Source organism: Dipodomys spectabilis, unplaced genomic scaffold, assembly GCF_019054845.1.
Source record: "Dipodomys spectabilis isolate Male_0828 unplaced genomic scaffold, ASM1905484v1 ptg000113l, whole genome shotgun sequence".
In the NCBI taxonomy this organism is placed as follows: domain Eukaryota; kingdom Metazoa; phylum Chordata; class Mammalia; order Rodentia; family Heteromyidae; genus Dipodomys; species Dipodomys spectabilis.
Window position 1 is genome coordinate 1012725 of NW_024870790.1, and position 18779 is coordinate 1031503.

The 18779-nt window shown below is 38.9% G+C and overlaps 1 protein-coding gene across 1 annotated transcript; it reads right to left on the bottom strand.

Annotated features, from left to right (window-relative positions):
* Positions 1-13241: 13241 nt before the first annotated feature.
* Positions 13242-18368, bottom strand: LOC122114935 (protein FAM199X-like). Its single transcript, XM_042688205.1, has 4 exons — positions 18299-18368; positions 18224-18240; positions 15705-15971; positions 13242-14310 (listed from the first exon to the last, which is right to left on the bottom strand). The coding sequence occupies exons 1-4, from the start codon at positions 18366-18368 to the stop codon at positions 14140-14142; spliced, it is 525 nt and encodes a 174-aa protein (XP_042544139.1). The 3' UTR covers positions 13242-14139.
* Positions 18369-18779: the final 411 nt, after the last annotated feature.

Genomic DNA, 18779 nt, shown 5'->3' on the forward strand with positions numbered 1-18779 from the left:
CAGACTCCTGAGTCGGTGGCATGAGCCACGGACACCTGGCTAGTTTTCTTTTTCTTATTATTATCTTCAAATAGTTGTACAAAGGAGTTGCCATTTAACAAAAGTTTAAAAATAGACTATATCTGGATCCCGGTCACTCCTTTCAACATTCTCACCCATTGCTCCCCTGTTTCTTTCTTCCTTCCTTCCTTTTTTTTTTGTTAGCAGGTGGGCTTGAACTCAGGGCCTCATGCTTGCTCAACATTTTTACTCACAGTTGGTGCTCTATAACCTGTGCTAAGCCTCCAGTCTACATTTTGCTGGCTAATTGGAGATGAAGTCTCAAGGATTTTTCTACCTGGGCTGACATTAAACCAAGATCCTTGAGGTCTCAGCCTCCTGAGTAGCTAGGATTTCAGGTGTGAGCTGCCAGTACCTAGCTACTTACTTACTGTTCTTCTAAGATGTTGCTTTACAATTAACATTAGTCAACAGTGATATTGGTAGGAGCAAAATTTTTTCTGAATCCGGTGCTGGTGGTGCGGGCCTGTCTTTTAGCTACTTGGGAGGTTGAGGCTGGGAGGATAGAGGTTCAAATGTAGCCCACATCAAAAAGTCCGTGAGACTTCATCTAGCTGTAGCACATGCCTATTATTCTGGCTTTGATACAGAGCCTAATATCGGTGGACCGTGTGCAGGTGTATGCCAAGGAAAGAAGCAAGAACTTGTCTCAAAAAATAAATAGCAAAAAACCAGGGCTATTTCCATGGCTCAGCAATATGAGAACCAGCCTAATAACGAGAGGCCCAGAGTCCAAGCCCCACTCCAAAAAAGATAAAATGCTGAAGGTTTATAACACATTAAATACAGGCTAGGCAATCTTCATGAGTTATGGGTTTTTTGAAGATGAAGAAACTAAGGATCTGCCCCAATTCACACAGCTAACAAGTAGCTGTGATAGAATTCAAACCAATCTTTGTCACTTTGTTTAATATATAACCTTTGAATTAAGTATTTCCTTCTATTTTCTAGAGGGAAGATGGTCTGCTAAATGTTTTTACAACTTTTCCAACAGAAAAGATCTGAGGATCATGTTGGTTCAAAGCCAGCCTAGGCAGATAAATTCAAGAGGCTTTTATCACAAATTAACTAGCAAAAAGCTGGAAGTGATGGTGTGGTTCATGTGGTAGAGCTCCAGCCTTGAGGGGAAAAAAGTCAGAGTGAGAGGCACAGAGTTCAAGCTACAGTATCAGTATACAAATAGCAAGGTACCATTTGCACAAATAAGCCTGTTATGATGGGTCTTGACTGTAATTCCAGCTATGTGGGAAGCACCGTAGTTCAGGTATGACACCACATCTAAAAACATAACACAAAAAAGAGCCAAGGAATGGCTCAAGTGTAGAATGCCTGCCTAGCAAGGACAAGGCCCTGAGTTCAAATCCTAGTAATGACCCACAAAAGAAAAGTGATAGACGCCTTTCTCTAGGTGAAGAATGGGCATTGTGTACTTGTGCTATCATTACAATCTTGAATTTTCATACTTACAAAAGCAACGCACAAATATTACCTATAATGTTCATTTGAAACCAGCATTTCTGATCAATTGATTGTTTGATAGTAGCTATTTTAATAGATGTCGAGTTTATGGTTTTGCTTTGCATTTTTCTAGTCATTAGTACTGTGGATTTTCACTTTTTTCTCTTTCTAAGAATCTGAAGCCTGTGGCCTGAGGCCAAGCAGGGCAAAAAGCTCATGAGATTCCCATTTCAACCAGTAAAAACCTGGGTGTCCATGGAACACTTTTCATCCTAGCAACATAGGAAATATAAATAGAAGGACCACTGTCCAGGCTAGCCCCAGTAATAAAGTGAAATCCTATTTGAAAAACAGAGGAAAAAAAGGCTGGCTGGAGACATGGTTCAAGTGGTAGAGCCTCTGCCAAGAAATCACCGGGCTTCTCACTAGATGAATGGATCAAGAAAATGTGGTATATATACACAATGGAATTCTATGCCTCCATCAGGAAGAATGACATTGCCCCATTTGTTAGGAAATGGAAAGACTTGGAGAAAATTTTATTAAGTGAAGTAAGCCAAGCCCAAAGAAACATAGGTCCCATGGTTTCCCTTATTTGCAATATCTAGTATATGTATGAGTCAAGCAGAAAAGGTCAGATAAGGTGATGTTAGGAAAATGAACTCTAAGATAAGTATTTAAATGTTGTTTTCTTTCATGCATTTGTTTCTAACGCATTTATAAGATTATTTCTTTGTTGCTTTGTATGTTCCTCCCCCACAGTATAACCCCTGCTTTGACTGCATTTGATGTTGGTATAATTTGTGGAGGGGAAGGGGAAAAACAAGTCGTTTAAGTAAGGATACAGGTGGACCTGTTGCAACAATGAGAATTACAAGTTTTCATGTCGAAAACGAACTTTACAACTTGGGGGGGGAGGATTAGGTGGAGAGAGAGGGAGGATGGGAAGGGATGGGAAGGGTAAACAAAGAGGAGGCTACAATGCTTGATAAGAAATGTACTCACTATCTTGCCCATGTAATTGTAACCCCTCTGTACAGTATTTTCACAATAAAAAAAAAAGAAATCACCGGGCTTTGGGTGCAAATCTAAGTACCATCAAAGAATAAAAATAAAATCCAGGGGCGGTCACTAATGGCTCACATCTGCAATCCTAGCTACTCAGGAGGTTCAAATCCAGCTTAGCAGGGAGCCCATGAGACTTTTATCTCCAAGTAATCTCCAGAAAGTGAGAAGCAGAGCTGTGACTCAAGTGGTAGAGCACTAGCCTTGAGCAAAAAAGCTCAGGGACAGCACCCAGGCCCTGAGTTCAAGCCTAATGACAAGTACCAAAATATAAAAGGAAAATCCAAAAGCTTGAGAAATATTGTGTCAATATAATGGCCTCAACAAAAAGAGCAATTCTTCATCAGAGAACCCCTGGGAAGCCAGGTGTTAGAAGGACCAGCAAATGTGACATCCAAGACTCACAAGTCTGTCTTGATTAAGAAATATTGAGGAAGAAACCTACCTAACATTTAAAAGAACCTTCAACCAGACTTGATGATGTACACCCATAACTCTAGCAATTAGGAGGTAGAGGCACAAGGATTGGGAGTTTGATGCCAATCTGGGCTACAAAGGTACATTGTCACACATACACAAAAGGAATACTTCGAATACAGATTTGTGATTTAAAATGTTTGTGTGTGTGTGTGTGTGTGTGTGTGTGTGTGTGTGTGTGCGCGCGCACGCGCGAGTGTCCCAGTCTCTTAAACAATCAGTGTCAGTATTGAAAATGGCCTACAAATTCAAAGGGACACAGAACATAAAAGCATCCCCATTCCCTCACTTCTTCAACCTCACCCCAGAATCCTGCCATGTTCTTTTTAGTGGCAACCTTGTACCTGCCTTGAGGAAGGTCTCAGCTTGTGTGGAGGGCTAAGAATTGGTAGCCAAATATTTCCTGTAGCTTATTTAAGTCTAGTTGAGTATTTAAATAAGTATTTAAGTCTAGTGAGGAAGGGATCAGCGACATAACTATGTCACTGATATAGTTCCTCCCAAGCACTTAATAAACCCAAGGAATGGCACCCCAGCTAGGATTCCACGGGGAGGCATTTGGGAGCGCCTGACCAGCCCAGCGCCTTTCCAACAGTGATTGGTCTATGTCCTCCTTGGTTGATGGGTATGCCCATAGTTTAGTCCCTGCGAACAATACAAGCCATCCTTTGGAAACCCTCCAATGAGCAGCATTGCTGTTTCCTGGGAGCAAGAAACAGGAACCATAGGCAGGCAGGTGCAGGCCACTGGTGGAGTAGGGTTGCCATGGGCAGCTCCCGTGAAAGTGCAGTACATTCCAGATACAGAAACCATTTTCTTTTCTTTTTTCATTCATTCATCCGCTCACTTTTTCAAGCCCCAGTACTGGGGCTTGAACTCAGAGTCTGGGTGCTGACCTGAACTTTTGTATTCAATGCCAGAACTCTACCACTAGAGACACAGCTCCACTGCCTGCCTTTTTCTGGTTCACTGGAGATAAGACTGGCACAGACTTTGCTGCCCACGTTGCTTTTGAGCCTCGATTCTCAGATCTCAGCTCTTTTATTTTCGTTTTTACGGCTCAGAAAGAACCCAAATTGTTATTGTTTTTTAATTTCTAAGTCTTTAATCTCCATATACAGACATGAATACACATGTATTTCTTCAAAAACATTGTTTTGTAAGCAATTTTTACAACATGAGCAGTTCCTTTTGTTTTCCTATGAATTTCATTTTATTGGCTGCAAAGTATTACATGCAAAGATACTTATGATTTGTTTAACTTTTTGTCATTTGTTTAAATTTACACACTTTTTTTTTTGCCAGTCCGGTGCTTGAACTCAGGGCCTGGGCACTGTCCCTGAGCTTCTTTTGCTCAAGACTAGCACTCTACCACTTGAGCCACAGCACCCCTTCCAGCTTTTTCTGTTTATGTGGTTCTGAGGAATCGAACATGCTAGGCAAGCACTCTGCCACTAAGCCACATTCCCGGTCCAAACTTTACCCTTTTTTGTTATTTGAGTGGTTTCTGATCTTTCATATACTTGCTAATAGTGTCTGATCATTTCCTTACTATAGGGAAGAGGGAGAGAAGTCAAGTCACTAAATGTTTTGTTGTTTTCATTTGAAAACACAGCTTTAAGTTTTTATTTGAACATTTCTGCTTCTCAATATGTACTACTTTACATATAATTTCCATTCTCATTTTAACAATTATTAAAAATTTTATAAAGAAAGAAATCTAGAAATACTTCAGCTGGTGCCGTCCGTGCTACCAAGAAACTCTGAGCTTTGACTTAAGGATTGGGAATTCCAGATTTTTGAACCTGATTTCAATAAAAAGCTCAATCTGGTATCTTCTGAATTCTTTGAAGATTTTGATTCCTATTAAAGCAGTAGTGGGTAAGTGTATATGTTGTTTGTGTGTGTATGTGTTTATGTGTGTTCTGAGTGCTGGTGATACATAGTCAAGTCTAAGACCACGGATGTAATTATTTTCACTTCATATACTTTAACAGATAATAATAGTTAGGATGAACTAAACTTACAAGAAAATGTCCCCAAATTCCTGACGTCCAACAAAATAGAGGCTAATTCTTCACCATGCCTTATGTGAGTGGGACTGCCAAGATGCCATGTTTCACTCAGCTACTCAGGGACCCAAGCTTCCCACACCATGTGTTCACAGCACATTTCCTCATTGGACACAATCAAAGGAAGAAAATGAGAAAGTTAATTCAATAGGTGCTTAATTGTTCAACAGAGCATGGGACTATTGTCCCCTCTCTACCCGTATCATATTGAACAACATGTTCTTGAGCAATAAATATCACCTGGTTCAAATTACACACATTGGAGACTGAAAGAGTTTTTCTTTTTTTCCAGAATGTAAATATATATACACCTACAATAGCTTTTTTTTTTTTTGGTTGGTTGTAGGGCTTGAACTCTGGGCCTGGGTGCTGTCTACCACATTGAACAAAAACACCACTTCCAATATTCTGGTGGATAATTGGAGACAAGAGTCTCACAGACGTTACTGCACAGGCTGGCTTTGAACCATGATCCGCAGACCTCTGCCTCCTGAGTAGCTAGGATAATAGGTGGAGCCACTGGCACTGGTTAGCGTTTTTTTTTAAACCTCGTTTTCATTTGCTGGAGTTGATTTCGGTAAGTATTATTTTATGTAGATTAGTGGAACAAAGAAATTGTGCCTTTGGGGCTGGGAAGGTGGCTCAGTGGTAGAGCGCTTGCCTTGCATGCATGAAGCCCTGGGTTCGATTCCTCAGCACCACATAAGCAAAAAGAAAAAAAGCCAGCAATGGCGCTGTGGCTTAAGTGGTAGAGCGCTAGCCTTGAGCTGAAAAGCTCAGGGACAGCGCCCAGGCCCAGAGTTCAGGCCCCATGACCGGATCTAAAAAAAAAAAAAAAAAAGAAATTGTGCCTTTGTGCTCCTCCCCTAAGAATATCCTCCTTTGGTCTCACTGTGGATTTCAGCCTCTTGAATAGTTAGGAATAACAGGCATGAGCCACTGGCTTCTGGCACGTACAGAAGTTTTTGTAGCAAGAGACAGACTTACAGAGAAAGCTGCATGGAAGCAGTATGCAGTAATAAAAACTGAGAACCTGTGTGCCTAGGGTACAGCTCAATAATAGAGGAAACGCTTAATGTGTTCTCAGCCGTGGATTCAATCCCCAGCACCAAAACAAACGACAAACGACACCAAAATTCTCACATTCTGAAATATTGAACATTTTTCAGTTAAATGAAAAAGTCAGTGTTTGAGAAATTCCACTCAGTTCCTAACTTTGGCAGTGGCTTTAATGAAACATTAAATGAAATGCAGTTTTTTCTTTCCCCCTCCTACCAATCACTTACCACATTCAATTGTGGGCAGCAATTTTTAGCCACTGCTTATTGTTTATTGGCAAAATAATTATCAACAGCTACAATAGAAACCATCGTGCCTCTAGAGTAGCACTGTCTAAAAGAACTCTCTGTAATGACAGAAATGGTTGACATCTTGTATTTACTAATACATGTCTCATATGGCCAAGTAACAAGCAAACCATTGCTATAAGACCGAGGAACATTTGAAATATTATTTAATTTTAGATCACTTAAGTAGACTACTGTGAAGACAATATGTCACTATATTACCCAAAAGAAATACACACATGGTGGGTGCCGGTGGCTCACACCTCTATTCCTAGCTACTCAGGAGGCTGAGATCTGAGGATTGTGGTTCAAAGCCAGCCGGGGCAGTAAAGTCCATGAGACACTTAGCTCCAATTTGCAACCAGGAAACCGGAAGTGTATTGGTACACTTGCCTTGAGCAAAAGAGCTCAGGAAAAGTGCCCCTGCCCAGGGGCTGGGAAGGTGGCTCAGTGGTAGAGCGCTTGCCTTGCATGCATGAGGCCCTGGGTTCGATTCCTCAGTACCACATAAGCAAAGAGAAAAGAGCCAGAAGTGGCGCTGTGTCTCAAGTGGTAGAGCACCAGCCTTGAGCTGAAAAGTTGAAGGACAGTGCCCAGGCCCAGAGTTCAGGCCCCACGACCAGAACCACCCCCCCAAAAAAGTGCCCCTGTCCTGAGTTCAAACCCCACAACCAACAAAAAAAGAAAAAAGAAAACACACACACACACACACACACACACACACACACACACACACACACACAATTTTAATATCTAACTCACATTTATTAAAAATTGAAGATTACAGAAAGCATGAGCAAGACTGCCTTCATTAAACAAGCTTCATTAACCTGCGTTTGACTAATAAAGTAATATCACAAAAAGAAAATTGGAGAATAAGTCTACACCAACTTCTGAAATTAAAAATAAAAGCAGCCAAGACAGACATTGTCCAAAGAAGGACAACCATAGACTGCCCTCTAGTGGCAAGAGATAAAGTTGCTGCCAAGAAGCTGAGCTGTCTGTGCGCCAACAGAAAACTGCTCAGAGATTTCTTTTACAAAATTGTAACTTGAATAGATTCCAGGGCAATATATAAAGAAAACATCATTTTTGTCAACAAAAATTAGGCCTAATTTTCACTTACTTTAAATGTGCTCTCTCTTACTAGAAATTTGATCTCTTCAGGAAAAATGTGTTTTGTTAATAATATTTGGGAAACAGAAGTGAGTTTATAGATCCCTAATCAAATTGTGAGCAGAATTTTAGACAAAAAAACTCTGTGGGTAAATGTTCTGGAATGGAACATGAAAGCAGCTGACTCGGAAATAAAATAGTGAGCAGCAATGGAATTTATAAAAGGTCAAGATATATTGACAAAAAAAAAACCTTATTATTACAAGAGATTTTCATTCAGCTATGCAGCTCAAAAGACAGCTCTCTTCCACATGGCCAGTTTTAATAACAACCATACATATTCATTTAGAATTAACTACTGAACTACCTTCACGTACACGAAGTAACTCAAAACAGAAATGACTTGTGTTACAACTATAGTTTTTCCCTTACGGGATTAAGGAAAAAGCAGACTCTATATACACCGCATTTAAGTACAGAATGTACAGAGGACAGATATATTGATAGATACACACACACAGATGTGTGTATATATTATGTGTATATATATATATATATATATATATATATATACACCCACATACACACAAAAGTGCATTAATAGGTAATACATTTAGCAGGAATACAGGAAAAAAAATCCTGGTTAACAATGATACATTACAGTATTTAAGACTATTTGGAGAATCTCCAAGTCAGTCAATTTTCTAATTGCTTTGGTTATGATAATGATGCTACATAACTAATTTTTGAAACTAAAAACAAAAACAAAAGCAAACCTGAAAAAAATTTGAAATTTTTAACCATCTCTGAAATGTTTTACATATACTTGTATTTGTTAACTTTTGACCACACTCCTATTAAGATTCCCAACACAGATTTAGACTGTGAATTAGTGTACTCAAACAGGAAATTAAATTTACCCAATATCAGGAACAAACATGACCAGATACACACTTAAAAGCCTCAGTTGGACAACCTAACCCCAGTCTCAATTTAAATTCAACAGATTAGCTACCGTTAAAGAGCAAGCAGCTCAACAAGACAGGTCATGGCTTTAGTCCATCATTCTTTAGAATAATTGAGCATCGTTAAGCATTAACTTGGCTACTATACATGTTAATTCTACAACTAGTTTTAAGAATCAAACTGGATACATAATTAAGCAAGTCTCCCTTTTCCACCTCAATCCTCACCACAAAAAAGGGACAGATTTCCACAGGTTTCATTCACCACAAAGGTTTAACAGAGACATGAGAGTACAGATAATGTAATATATGTGGAAGTCAACAAAAAGCAAACTAGGTTTTCTGAGTTTGGCATGAATGTCATACTAAAATGTAATCCACCAATATTTAATCTAGATATAAACATTGATAACTTCAATTTAAAAAAAGGAAGTGGAGAGCCGACAACAAATACTCACACTAAAACCTGAAAATAAAATTGTAGTGAGTCAATTCACATCTTCAGCTATGCCATGCAACTCAACTTCCTTACTCTTAACAGCCAGTTGGAAGAATTCTGAGCTGCTTCTAAGACTTTTGGAGTAAGAAAATAATTATCCAAAGAAACAATGCCTTAATATTCTAAAGAATATACTCTAGAAATTATGCTGACAAAAAGTGCCTACTAGCTCAAAATCTCAGATGGTTCTTACTAACTCCATGTTTAAGATAGGTTTCTTTTACCATATAAACTTACATGCAATAAACCCATTCCAAAGTTACCACAGTACATTTGTATTCAAATATCTTTTTAACTGACAGTCTTAGAGATTACATTCACCTCTACTTTAGACATGTTGAATGTCAGTGCCCTCAACATCAATATTATTTAATGCAAATAGGAACTTAACTATCAGCTACCCAAAACCATAAACTAAGTACCCCCCATGAATTTCAAACAAGCATCTTCAGAAGTGCTAAAGGTAACCTGTTCATTAAAAGAGGATTGAAAAAACAATTACACAAATGGTTTTTTAAATACCTAAAATTAGCAAAACAATCTAATCTCAGTTCTTGAAGTACCTTCCCTTACACCTTAAGAATTGTCTTTCCAGATAAGTAAAAGCTATCTAGTTTAATATAATATCCTTCCCAGGTGTGGTGGTGCACACCTGTAATCCCAGCACTTGGAAGGGTAAAACAGACCCTGCATGTTCAAAGCCTGCTATCCTGGCCTTTGGCTTCCTTCAGGGGAAAAAATTTGTTAAGCCATACTTTAGATAACTTCCAATGATCTAGCTGGCTGAAAACCAAGTTATGCAAATGAAATTTACGATCTGAAGTTTACATTTCATTTTACACTCTAGTAGTACCAATTGATTCAACTGAATGAGTTTGCTTGTTGATATCCAAACACCATGGGCCTAACATAAACCAAATCATAATACATCAATTGTTTTGGAGTTTGGAAAAAGCCTGATATCAGAGTTCATCACCTGTAAGGCACATGAGGTTGCACAGAGTAATACATGAACAAAAACTTTGTTAGAGAACCCAAAACAAACATGACTTCTATAATGTTTATGTATGAACATTTTTGGCTTAAATATGAAGATATTGGATAAACTTTACAATTGTTAAAGCTCATCAGAATCTGGACCTTTATATAAGTTTTGTGTGTGTGTGTGTGTGTGTGTGTGTGAGTATATGTGTGTGCAGGGCCTGGGCACTGACCCTGAGCTTTTTTGCTCAAAGCTAACCATCTACCACTTGAGCCACAGCTCCACTTCCTGCTTTCCCAGTATTTAATTAACTGGAGATAGTCTTATGGATTTTCCTGCCCCAGCTGGCTTCAAATGGAGACCCTCAGATCTCAGCCTTGTGAGTAGCAAGGATTACAGGCTTGTGCTACTGGTGCCCGGATTCATACAAGTTTTTCCTTTATGAGGGGATTTAGCACTTGCTAAATAAGAGGAGACATGCACTCAATTGAAAGGTTATTATTTTATAGGTCAGATTCTGGGCTTAGTTCAGCAACAACTAATTTACCTTAGGGACAGAGGAACTGGATTAAACTGTCAAGTGTCATTTTATGCTAAGTTCCTATTGGGACAGAATGAACTAAGCACTGCACTATGCATCGTGATATATTGCTTCCTTTAATAGTTGCAAAGCTAAGGAAAACAAACACATCATCTTAAGGTTCCTATTTTAAAAAAGCTGTGGTAAGGACTGACATAATATTATGATGTCTCTATTTAACAAACTGTCTGTGATTAGATTTGTGGGGACAATACCATACCCTCAGCTAAAAAGGTATATTTTTAAAGCAGAGACTTATTTGTTCTAGGGTAAGTTATCTTCAGATCAAAGAAACAGCACTGGAGCAGTAAGTCTTATCTTTTATTAATTTACACTTAAGAAATACTGACTTGGATTTGTTTTAAATTTAACTCAGGGAGATACCAGAGTAAATAAATGATTACTTATTCCAAGACAGATATAATTCAAACCTGATCTACATGAGGCATTAAAAACGGAACGAAAACACAGAACATTATCAAAGACTGGTTTCTGTTTTGAAGGCTGGTTTCTGTTTTGAAGGGAGAAACATTCCATAAGGGCCTTCTTGGATCCCAAGCAATGTCAAGTTATTTAATTTTGTAATAGGAGATTTCAGATGGGCGCCAGTGGGTCATGCCTGTAATCCTAACTCAGGAGGCTGAGATGTAAGGATGGCAGTTGAAGCCAATCCTAGGCAGGAAAGTCTTGTGAGACTCTTATCTCCAATTATGCACCAAAAAAGCTGGAACTGGAGCTATGGTTCAAGTGGCAGAGCACTAGCCTTGAGCAAAAAGCTCAGGGACAGTGCCCAGACCCTGAGTTCAAGCCCCAGAAAAACTGTTTTCAGTCTCTTTCAAATCCAGCTTATGTACAGTTTTTAACTTATACAATTTACACAAAACTTCACAGTGCACTTTTCTAAATACTGAAACCTTCATAAACTTTTAAAAATCAGCTTTGTGGCACTTTGGTAAACATGTTTAATAGTGACTTCAGTTAAATCTAAGGTAAATAAGACTATATGGTTGTTGAGAGAGCAGTGATCAGTCTTAAATCCTATTATAACCCTGTTCAGGAGTTTCTTTTACAGATCACCATCAAAGCGTTTCCAAGTAGGTGACATCTAAATGCTGCTCTATCTCTCAGAATGTGGCTTACTTCCCATAAAGAATAGGTAAATAGAGCAAGTAATCACTAGGTGGAACTCAGCACTTGTTAAGAGCAGGTAAAGGATACAGGTGTATTTTGCTCATCTCTCCCTTTGCTCTTCCTATACTTGGAAGGGAAATGAGGTGGACCCTTTGCATCTTCCTTCATGTTTTCTGGGGTCTCTCTCCAAGAATTTTTTGAGCGCTCCAAGTTGGTAAGGACCATCAAACAAGGAGCATGAGGAAAGTCAGAAAGACTGCTCCTATTAACAAACCTATATACATACACATTTTCATTTAAACTCTGACTGCATCTTCAAAACATTACGACCATTCATACTATAGAACTTAGCGGAACTGCAATGCATTTTTATTCTGTTTTAATTATTTTAAATTTCAAGGAACCAAAATGAAATTAAAAATTCAAAATACATGGTAATTTTGGTTTTAAGTAAACAAAGTTTAAGCTTTTATCAACTGAAAATTAAGAATTTATATTAGCCGGGCCCTGGTGGCTTACACCTGTAATCCTAGCTACTCAAGAGGCTGAGATCTGAGGATCGTGGCTTGAAGCCCACCTAGGCAGGAAAGTCCTTGAGATCCTTACCTCCAATTAACCACCAAAAAACCAGAAGGGGAGCTGTAGCTCAAAGTGGTAGAGCGCTAGCCTTGAGCGCAAAAGGTCAGGGATATCACCCATGCCCCAATTCAAGGCCCATGACTATCACCAACAACAACAAAAAAGAATTTAAATTGCTAGCTGAGCACTGGTGGCTCATACCTGCAATCTTAGCTACTTAGGAAGCTGAGATCTGAGGACTGAAGTTTAAAGCCAGCCCGAGCAGGAAAAAGTCCATGAGACTTTAACCACCCAAAGGCTGGAAGTGGTGCTGCACTTCAAACTTCAAGTGGTAGACCACTAGCCTTGAAGAAAAGAAAAAAAAGCAGCTCAGGGATAGCTCCTAGGTACTGAATTAAGCCCCAGGACCAATACAAAGAAAAAATTTTAATTGCTCATCTTTTTAACAAGCTAATGTTTAGAAAAGGTAGAAACCCTATTAGCCTAGAGACTCTATAATTTTTAAATGTTGTCTACAACTATTTCTACAGATTCAAAATATCCTCCTAAATGTTACCCCCAAGAACATTACAAAACTAACTCAGAAAGCAGCTTGATTGTCAGTAGTATCACTTTCCACCTTTTTTACCCACATGGATGTTGAAAGATATGGTAGGAGATAAGGATTCATATCATTTCTAACTTCTTGATAACAAACTCTGAAAATACTTAAAGAAATTCCATGTTATATTTAAAATTAGGGCTCTATTAATAACCAACAAGCTAAGGTGCCTTCTATATAACAATTCACAAAGGTTAAGAGAACTCTAAGGGGGTTCAACAGTTCAGTTAGAACATGAACCTGCTCACTATCATAAGCCCGAAACTGCTACACTAAATATTTCAAAATTAGAGCTGTGCTGGATTAAAAGAAAACCTACCAAAATAATTTAGACAGAGAAGAGAGATCAATCAATTTAGGTCTTTAGGATCATTTTACAGCCTAAAATTTCAGAAAGCAATTGAAAAGGGGAATAGTTATTGTTTAGCATATTGCAGTGTCCATTTCAATATTAATCAGCCTAGCCGTCAGTCTAAAATTCAGCTACTAGTAACATCATTTCTTCAGTAGTTATCACTTACAGAAAGAATTCCGATTTTTACGGAAGGAGAAAAACAGAGGCAAATCAAACTGAGAAAAGATTTGGGCCAATTCTTATACCCTTGAGTTACTAATGAGTGGAAACAGAACAAAACCTAATAAAGGCACTATTGTAAACAGCAATTGAACTTTGTGTGCACACTCACTTCCATACAGATTTCCATCTGGAATTGAAAATTATGCTATGGCCTTTTAGAAAAAGTAAACTAAGAAATATTGACATTAAGGGAACTGAATTACGATCCCTACACATGTACACACACTGATATAATAAACTACTTGTCAGTACTTTGAAATCTCTAAAATTGTAGAAATACTAGTCTTTGAAAAATCCCACCATAAAGTTTAAATGGTCAAAACACTTATTTAAACCAATGGTTCTTAAACCAAAATGTGTACCAGAATAATCTGACACTGGTTAAAACAAAACACAATTATGCTGCCACTCTTGTGGTTTGATTGGTCTGAAGTAGAACCAATAGCATGCATTTCTAACAAGTTGTTGAGTGATGCTGAAGCTGCAGGTCCTGGGACCACTCTCTTAGAACCACTGGTTTAAACTGTTAAAGGTACACCAGCAAAACCCTAACCAAAATTTTGGCCAAGATGCATGTAAACTAATAAAGATAGAATAATGCTTGGAAAGAATGCTCATAGAATCATTCTTATTACATCAGAACGTCAACATCTGCTTCATGGTCTTCCTCTGTCACTTTCAAGGACAGCACTTCTTCATTAAGGAAAAGCCCACTGAGCCTCTCCTTCCGGGCCTGCCTCTGCTCCTTCAGTTGCCTTTTGCGGAAGGCCTTCTGCTGTAACTTCCGCTGCTTGGATCTCTTCTGTCAAAGTAAAAAGTTTTAGATTAGTAAGGTTTAGTTCTTGGACCCAATGTGTTTTGTAGATCAAATTCTCTATTTTCTGAATGGTAAGACTTATGAAAATTTCCCTGAAGTACTATTCTTATAACAATTGAAGTGAGATATGGCTTAGAACTGCAAATGATATTTTAAGATTCTACTTTCATGCTGTTTGACTAGGCAGGGTTGATTCTTGATCATTTGCCCTCATATAGGTAACGAGACACTTTGAAAACTTAGTGTACTGTAGTACACATTGGTATCAATTCATGGCAAATTCAAAATTAATACGGCGGGGGAGGGGGCAATACTGAATATAAAATGAAGGGAACATTGACCCAATCTCTTCACCTTATACTTCTCACTTTTTTTAAAAAGGGCTAGCCATTTTACAAGTACTGGGAAAGGATGATGCCTTTCTCATAACAGCAAATACCATCTTAAAAGGCCATTAGAGGAAGCAGTGTGGCTCAAGTGGTAGAGTGCTAGCCTTCAGCTGAAGAGCTGAAGGACAGCTCCCAGGCCCAGAGTTCAAGCCCCACGACTGACCAAAAAAAAAAAAAAAGGCCAAAAATAAAAGGCCATTAGAATCCTAGTGGATACTCCAGGCTTTGTTACTGAATAGATGGAAAAATAGAACGATTACATTTCCACAAAGATAGCTTGGTAACTCACAAAGCCTGCTGTTCCTGGTACTTTGATTTAAGAGCCAGGGAAGAGTTTATTGTGTATCCTCAAGTGACCATTAGTTTCCCAAAGAGGGTTCCCTTTCATCTTTAAATTGGTTCCAGATTCTATGCAACTGCAAAGGACCTAACTCCTCTGCTTAGCCATGTACATATACACTAACACCTTTTTGTTTTTTTTTAAGTATACAAGGATATCACAGAGGATTTTTTTTCCAATTTTGAAAGTCAAACAAATTACAGAAATCATTATTACATTTAAAAATTACCTAAGAAGAAAATGGTCAAGATTAAAACATAAAGAAGACATTTAACAAGTACACAAAAGACATACACAACATTCTTAGGAGCAAATAGACAGCAACATCAGCAACATAGTGAGATTCGCTCAATTATGAGTTGCAGTCAATAAAGCAATTTTGAAGATTACTCATTATTTCCATCAATATCTTACTTAAAACAGACATAAAATCAGGAAAAATTGAAATTGATAGATGTGGGTCAAAAAAAAGTACTTGAAAGCACTCAATCTAGAGTGCTTTGTTCAACAGTAGAGCATCCAATTCAATTAAAACCAAAACCCACAGGCATCTAGATAGCAGGGAAAATTTCACTCTTGAAGAGATTTAAATCAAAGAGTACTAATATTAGTATTGAAAGATAGAGTTTTGTATTGATTAGGCATTTTACTTTTGAATCCCGAATCCGCTCTGCTGCACTTGCAGACAGGTTGCTGTCACTGTGTGCTCGACTCATGTTGGCACTGGAGTTTGAAGCAGAGTTTCCAACACTGGACCCACTGCTGCTTGCAGAACTGACCATGCTGGCACTGCTGCTGCTGGCACTGGCACTGGCACCGCTTACTCCACTGGTGCTTGCACAACTAAAGTTGCTTCTCTTCCAGGCCTCTCTTGCAGGCCGTTGACGAGGACTATGCTCCTTGATATAGTTTCTGACCTTCAGATACAAATAAAACTGGTTAGTGCTGTACCGTGATGTTCTATCCTCAAGATGCTGGAGGAAAAAAAAAATCATATTGTCCTTAATCCAAAAGATTGTCTAAATTCTGCAGATACAGAAGTTAAAATATAAGGACACAGGGGCTGGGAAGGTGGCTCAGTGGTAGAGCGCTTGCCTTGCATGCCTGAGGCCCTGGGTTCGATTCCTCAGCACCACATAAGCAAAAAAAAAAAAAAAGCCGGAAGTGGCGCTATGGCTCAAGTGGTAGAGCGCTAGCCTTGAGCTGAAGAGCTGAGGGACAGCACCCAGGCCCAGAATTCAGGCCCCACGACCGGACCCCCCCCCCCCAAAAAAAATATAAGGACACAAGAAATCTCTGAATTTGAGTCAGGCACCAATGACCTATACCTGTCATTCTAGCTATTCAGGAAGTTGAGATCCTCAGAAAGTTTTATTGCTAATTAATCACCAAAAAGCCAGAAGTGCAACTGTGGCTCTAGTGACAGAGCACTGGCCTTGAGAGATAAGGCTCAGGAACAGCATCCACGTCCCGAGTTCCAGCCTCAAGACTAGAAACAAAAAAATAAAAATAAAATAAAATAAAGGAAGATGCACCTATTTATTGCACCTTGGTGATCCTGTCCTAAGAATATTCTCCTTTGGTCTCATTCTGTGTGAATGCCTAGCAACCTGTATAATTTATCATGCCGTATTGTATTTTTTTTTTTTTTTTACCATCTAGTGTGTTTACTTGAAGATTTATAGGCACATTCTAGTTACTACAAATGAGGGAATAATATTTACTGAAATGCACTCCAAGAAATGAAAACAAGGTTTTTTACTATTCTTTGTTGCTATTTTTGTTTTATTTTGCTCTTATTTAGGTGTCTTTGAGCAGGTAAGGGGGAACACAGAAATGAAGGGACTGAGGGAGAACAAATGAGCAGTGGTGCTCACTGCACACTATGTTAAAAATGAACTATACAACTTGTGGATGGGGATGGGAGGGAAAAACTGGAAGAAAGCAAAGGAAGGGGTGACATTGTCCTGACCTATATAACTGCAATCCCTTCTGTAGATCACCTTTACAAAAACGATTTTAAAATGCCAAAAGAGGAAGAAATTGTGAAATTTAGAAAGTTATCTCAAAAAGGAAGAAATCACAGAATTCAGAAACAGTTAATCTCAAAACTGATAATGTTCACAACTCTAGAAAACACCATGGGGATGTGGATATTAAAATCATTACAAATTGTGATCAGTGGTGGATGGAAGGCTATTAGCTTTCAGAATTTAGGACTTACAGAAACTGAAACAATTCAATCGATGAAAAGAAGCATTTGGTAAAGATCTTTACTAATGATGACTTAATTATTGATGGTATCTATGATTATGGTGTTATTTTGCTAAATTTCAGCAGAGGCTAATGGTATTAGTCTGAAATGCTAGACCTCAATTTACCATACTAATTAAAATGGCTGGAGTGTGGGAAAGTCTGTATCTGTTGGGAGAAATACTATAAATTTCCATAAATTTAAGTGCAAAACAAACCTAAAGTAGAAAATAGCTAGGAGTGTGCCTCAGCAGTCGAAAGCTTGCCTAGCAAGCATGAGACCATGAGCTCAAACCTAGTACAATCAAAAAGCATTTTTGAAAGTAGAAGCCAAATATCAAGGAAAAACACAACAAAACTCTATTTGAAAAGTAACAAAAATGCTCACTTCAGAATAGCTAAGAGAAAATTCATTAGGCCTCACTCTAGTCAAAATTTAATTACTCTGTAACTATTCAAATCTCCCAGCTCGAATGTTTACCAAAGTATAATTCTTGTGCACAGCCGTTAGTTAGTGCTTTGGTTTTTTTCAATACATCTCTTGTATGCTTAACAATCCCTTAAATGATGCATTAAGCTGTAAAGTCTATACAACTGAGGAGCAAGTTCTAGATTCACATTAACCAGAAAGGTACTTTCAGGTGAGATGGCCATAACAGTTTTAAAACCATGAGGTTCTCAAATGTTACCACCAATTTACTTTTTCTTCACAGGACTAGTAATCAAGCCCAGGGAACCGTATATGCTAGGCTGTATCACTAAACTACATTCCCAGCCCTAGCATTCGTTTTGCTAATTTACATTTCACAACAGTGATTTTGTTCTTAACTTCTAGGTACATATGATTATCCAAGTCTACATTTTATAAGTTGGTAGTATCTTTAATAGCTATATAACATGCATTTACTATACATACCTGCTTCAGTTTTTCACCTGTGAGACAGTTAAGTTCAATAATAAACTCATCGCCTATTGCTCTTCCTCTCTATACTCTTCAGGGTTTTCACCACAGTCACGCACACGGATTCATCTTCCTCTAAACTGTCCTCTCCATTGCGCATCGTCATTCCACCCCTACCCCCCAGTCACATCCCCTCCACAGGGCTCTTTTTCCCCCTCTCTGTGGTTAGCATTACCCTGCCTCCTTTAGGGCCGGTGCCTCTCTTTTCATTCTTCTGCTTTCTTGTTGTGCTTGTGTCACCCCATCTGTCTTTCCACTGCTTTTCCTCAATTGGTAGAATCTCTTACAGTACCCTTCTTTGCGAAGGAGAACCGCTGCAGGGTCCTTTTGAGGCTGGCAGGCGCTACTCCAGCGCAGTCACGCCCCCTCGCGTCGCCGGATGGTTCGTCTTCCTCATACTCGGAGCTGCGTCACAGTGACGTGTGTGCAGGTGCGCCAGCCGTCCAACCGAATGCGACCGGCGGTGACGCTGCCCTACGCCGCGTCTCGGAACACACAAAGTCACTCCCAC

Excerpts from the sequence above, each read along its gene's own strand:
- LOC122114935 (XM_042688205.1), bottom strand. The coding sequence starts at position 18,368 with ATGCGCAATGGAGAGGACAGTTTAGAGGAAGATGAATCCGTGTGCGTG. Across the intron at positions 14,311-15,704 it reads AGCGGATTCGGGATTCAAAA|AAGAGATCCAAGCAGCGGAA; the intron begins GTAAAATGCCTA and ends TTACTTTGACAG.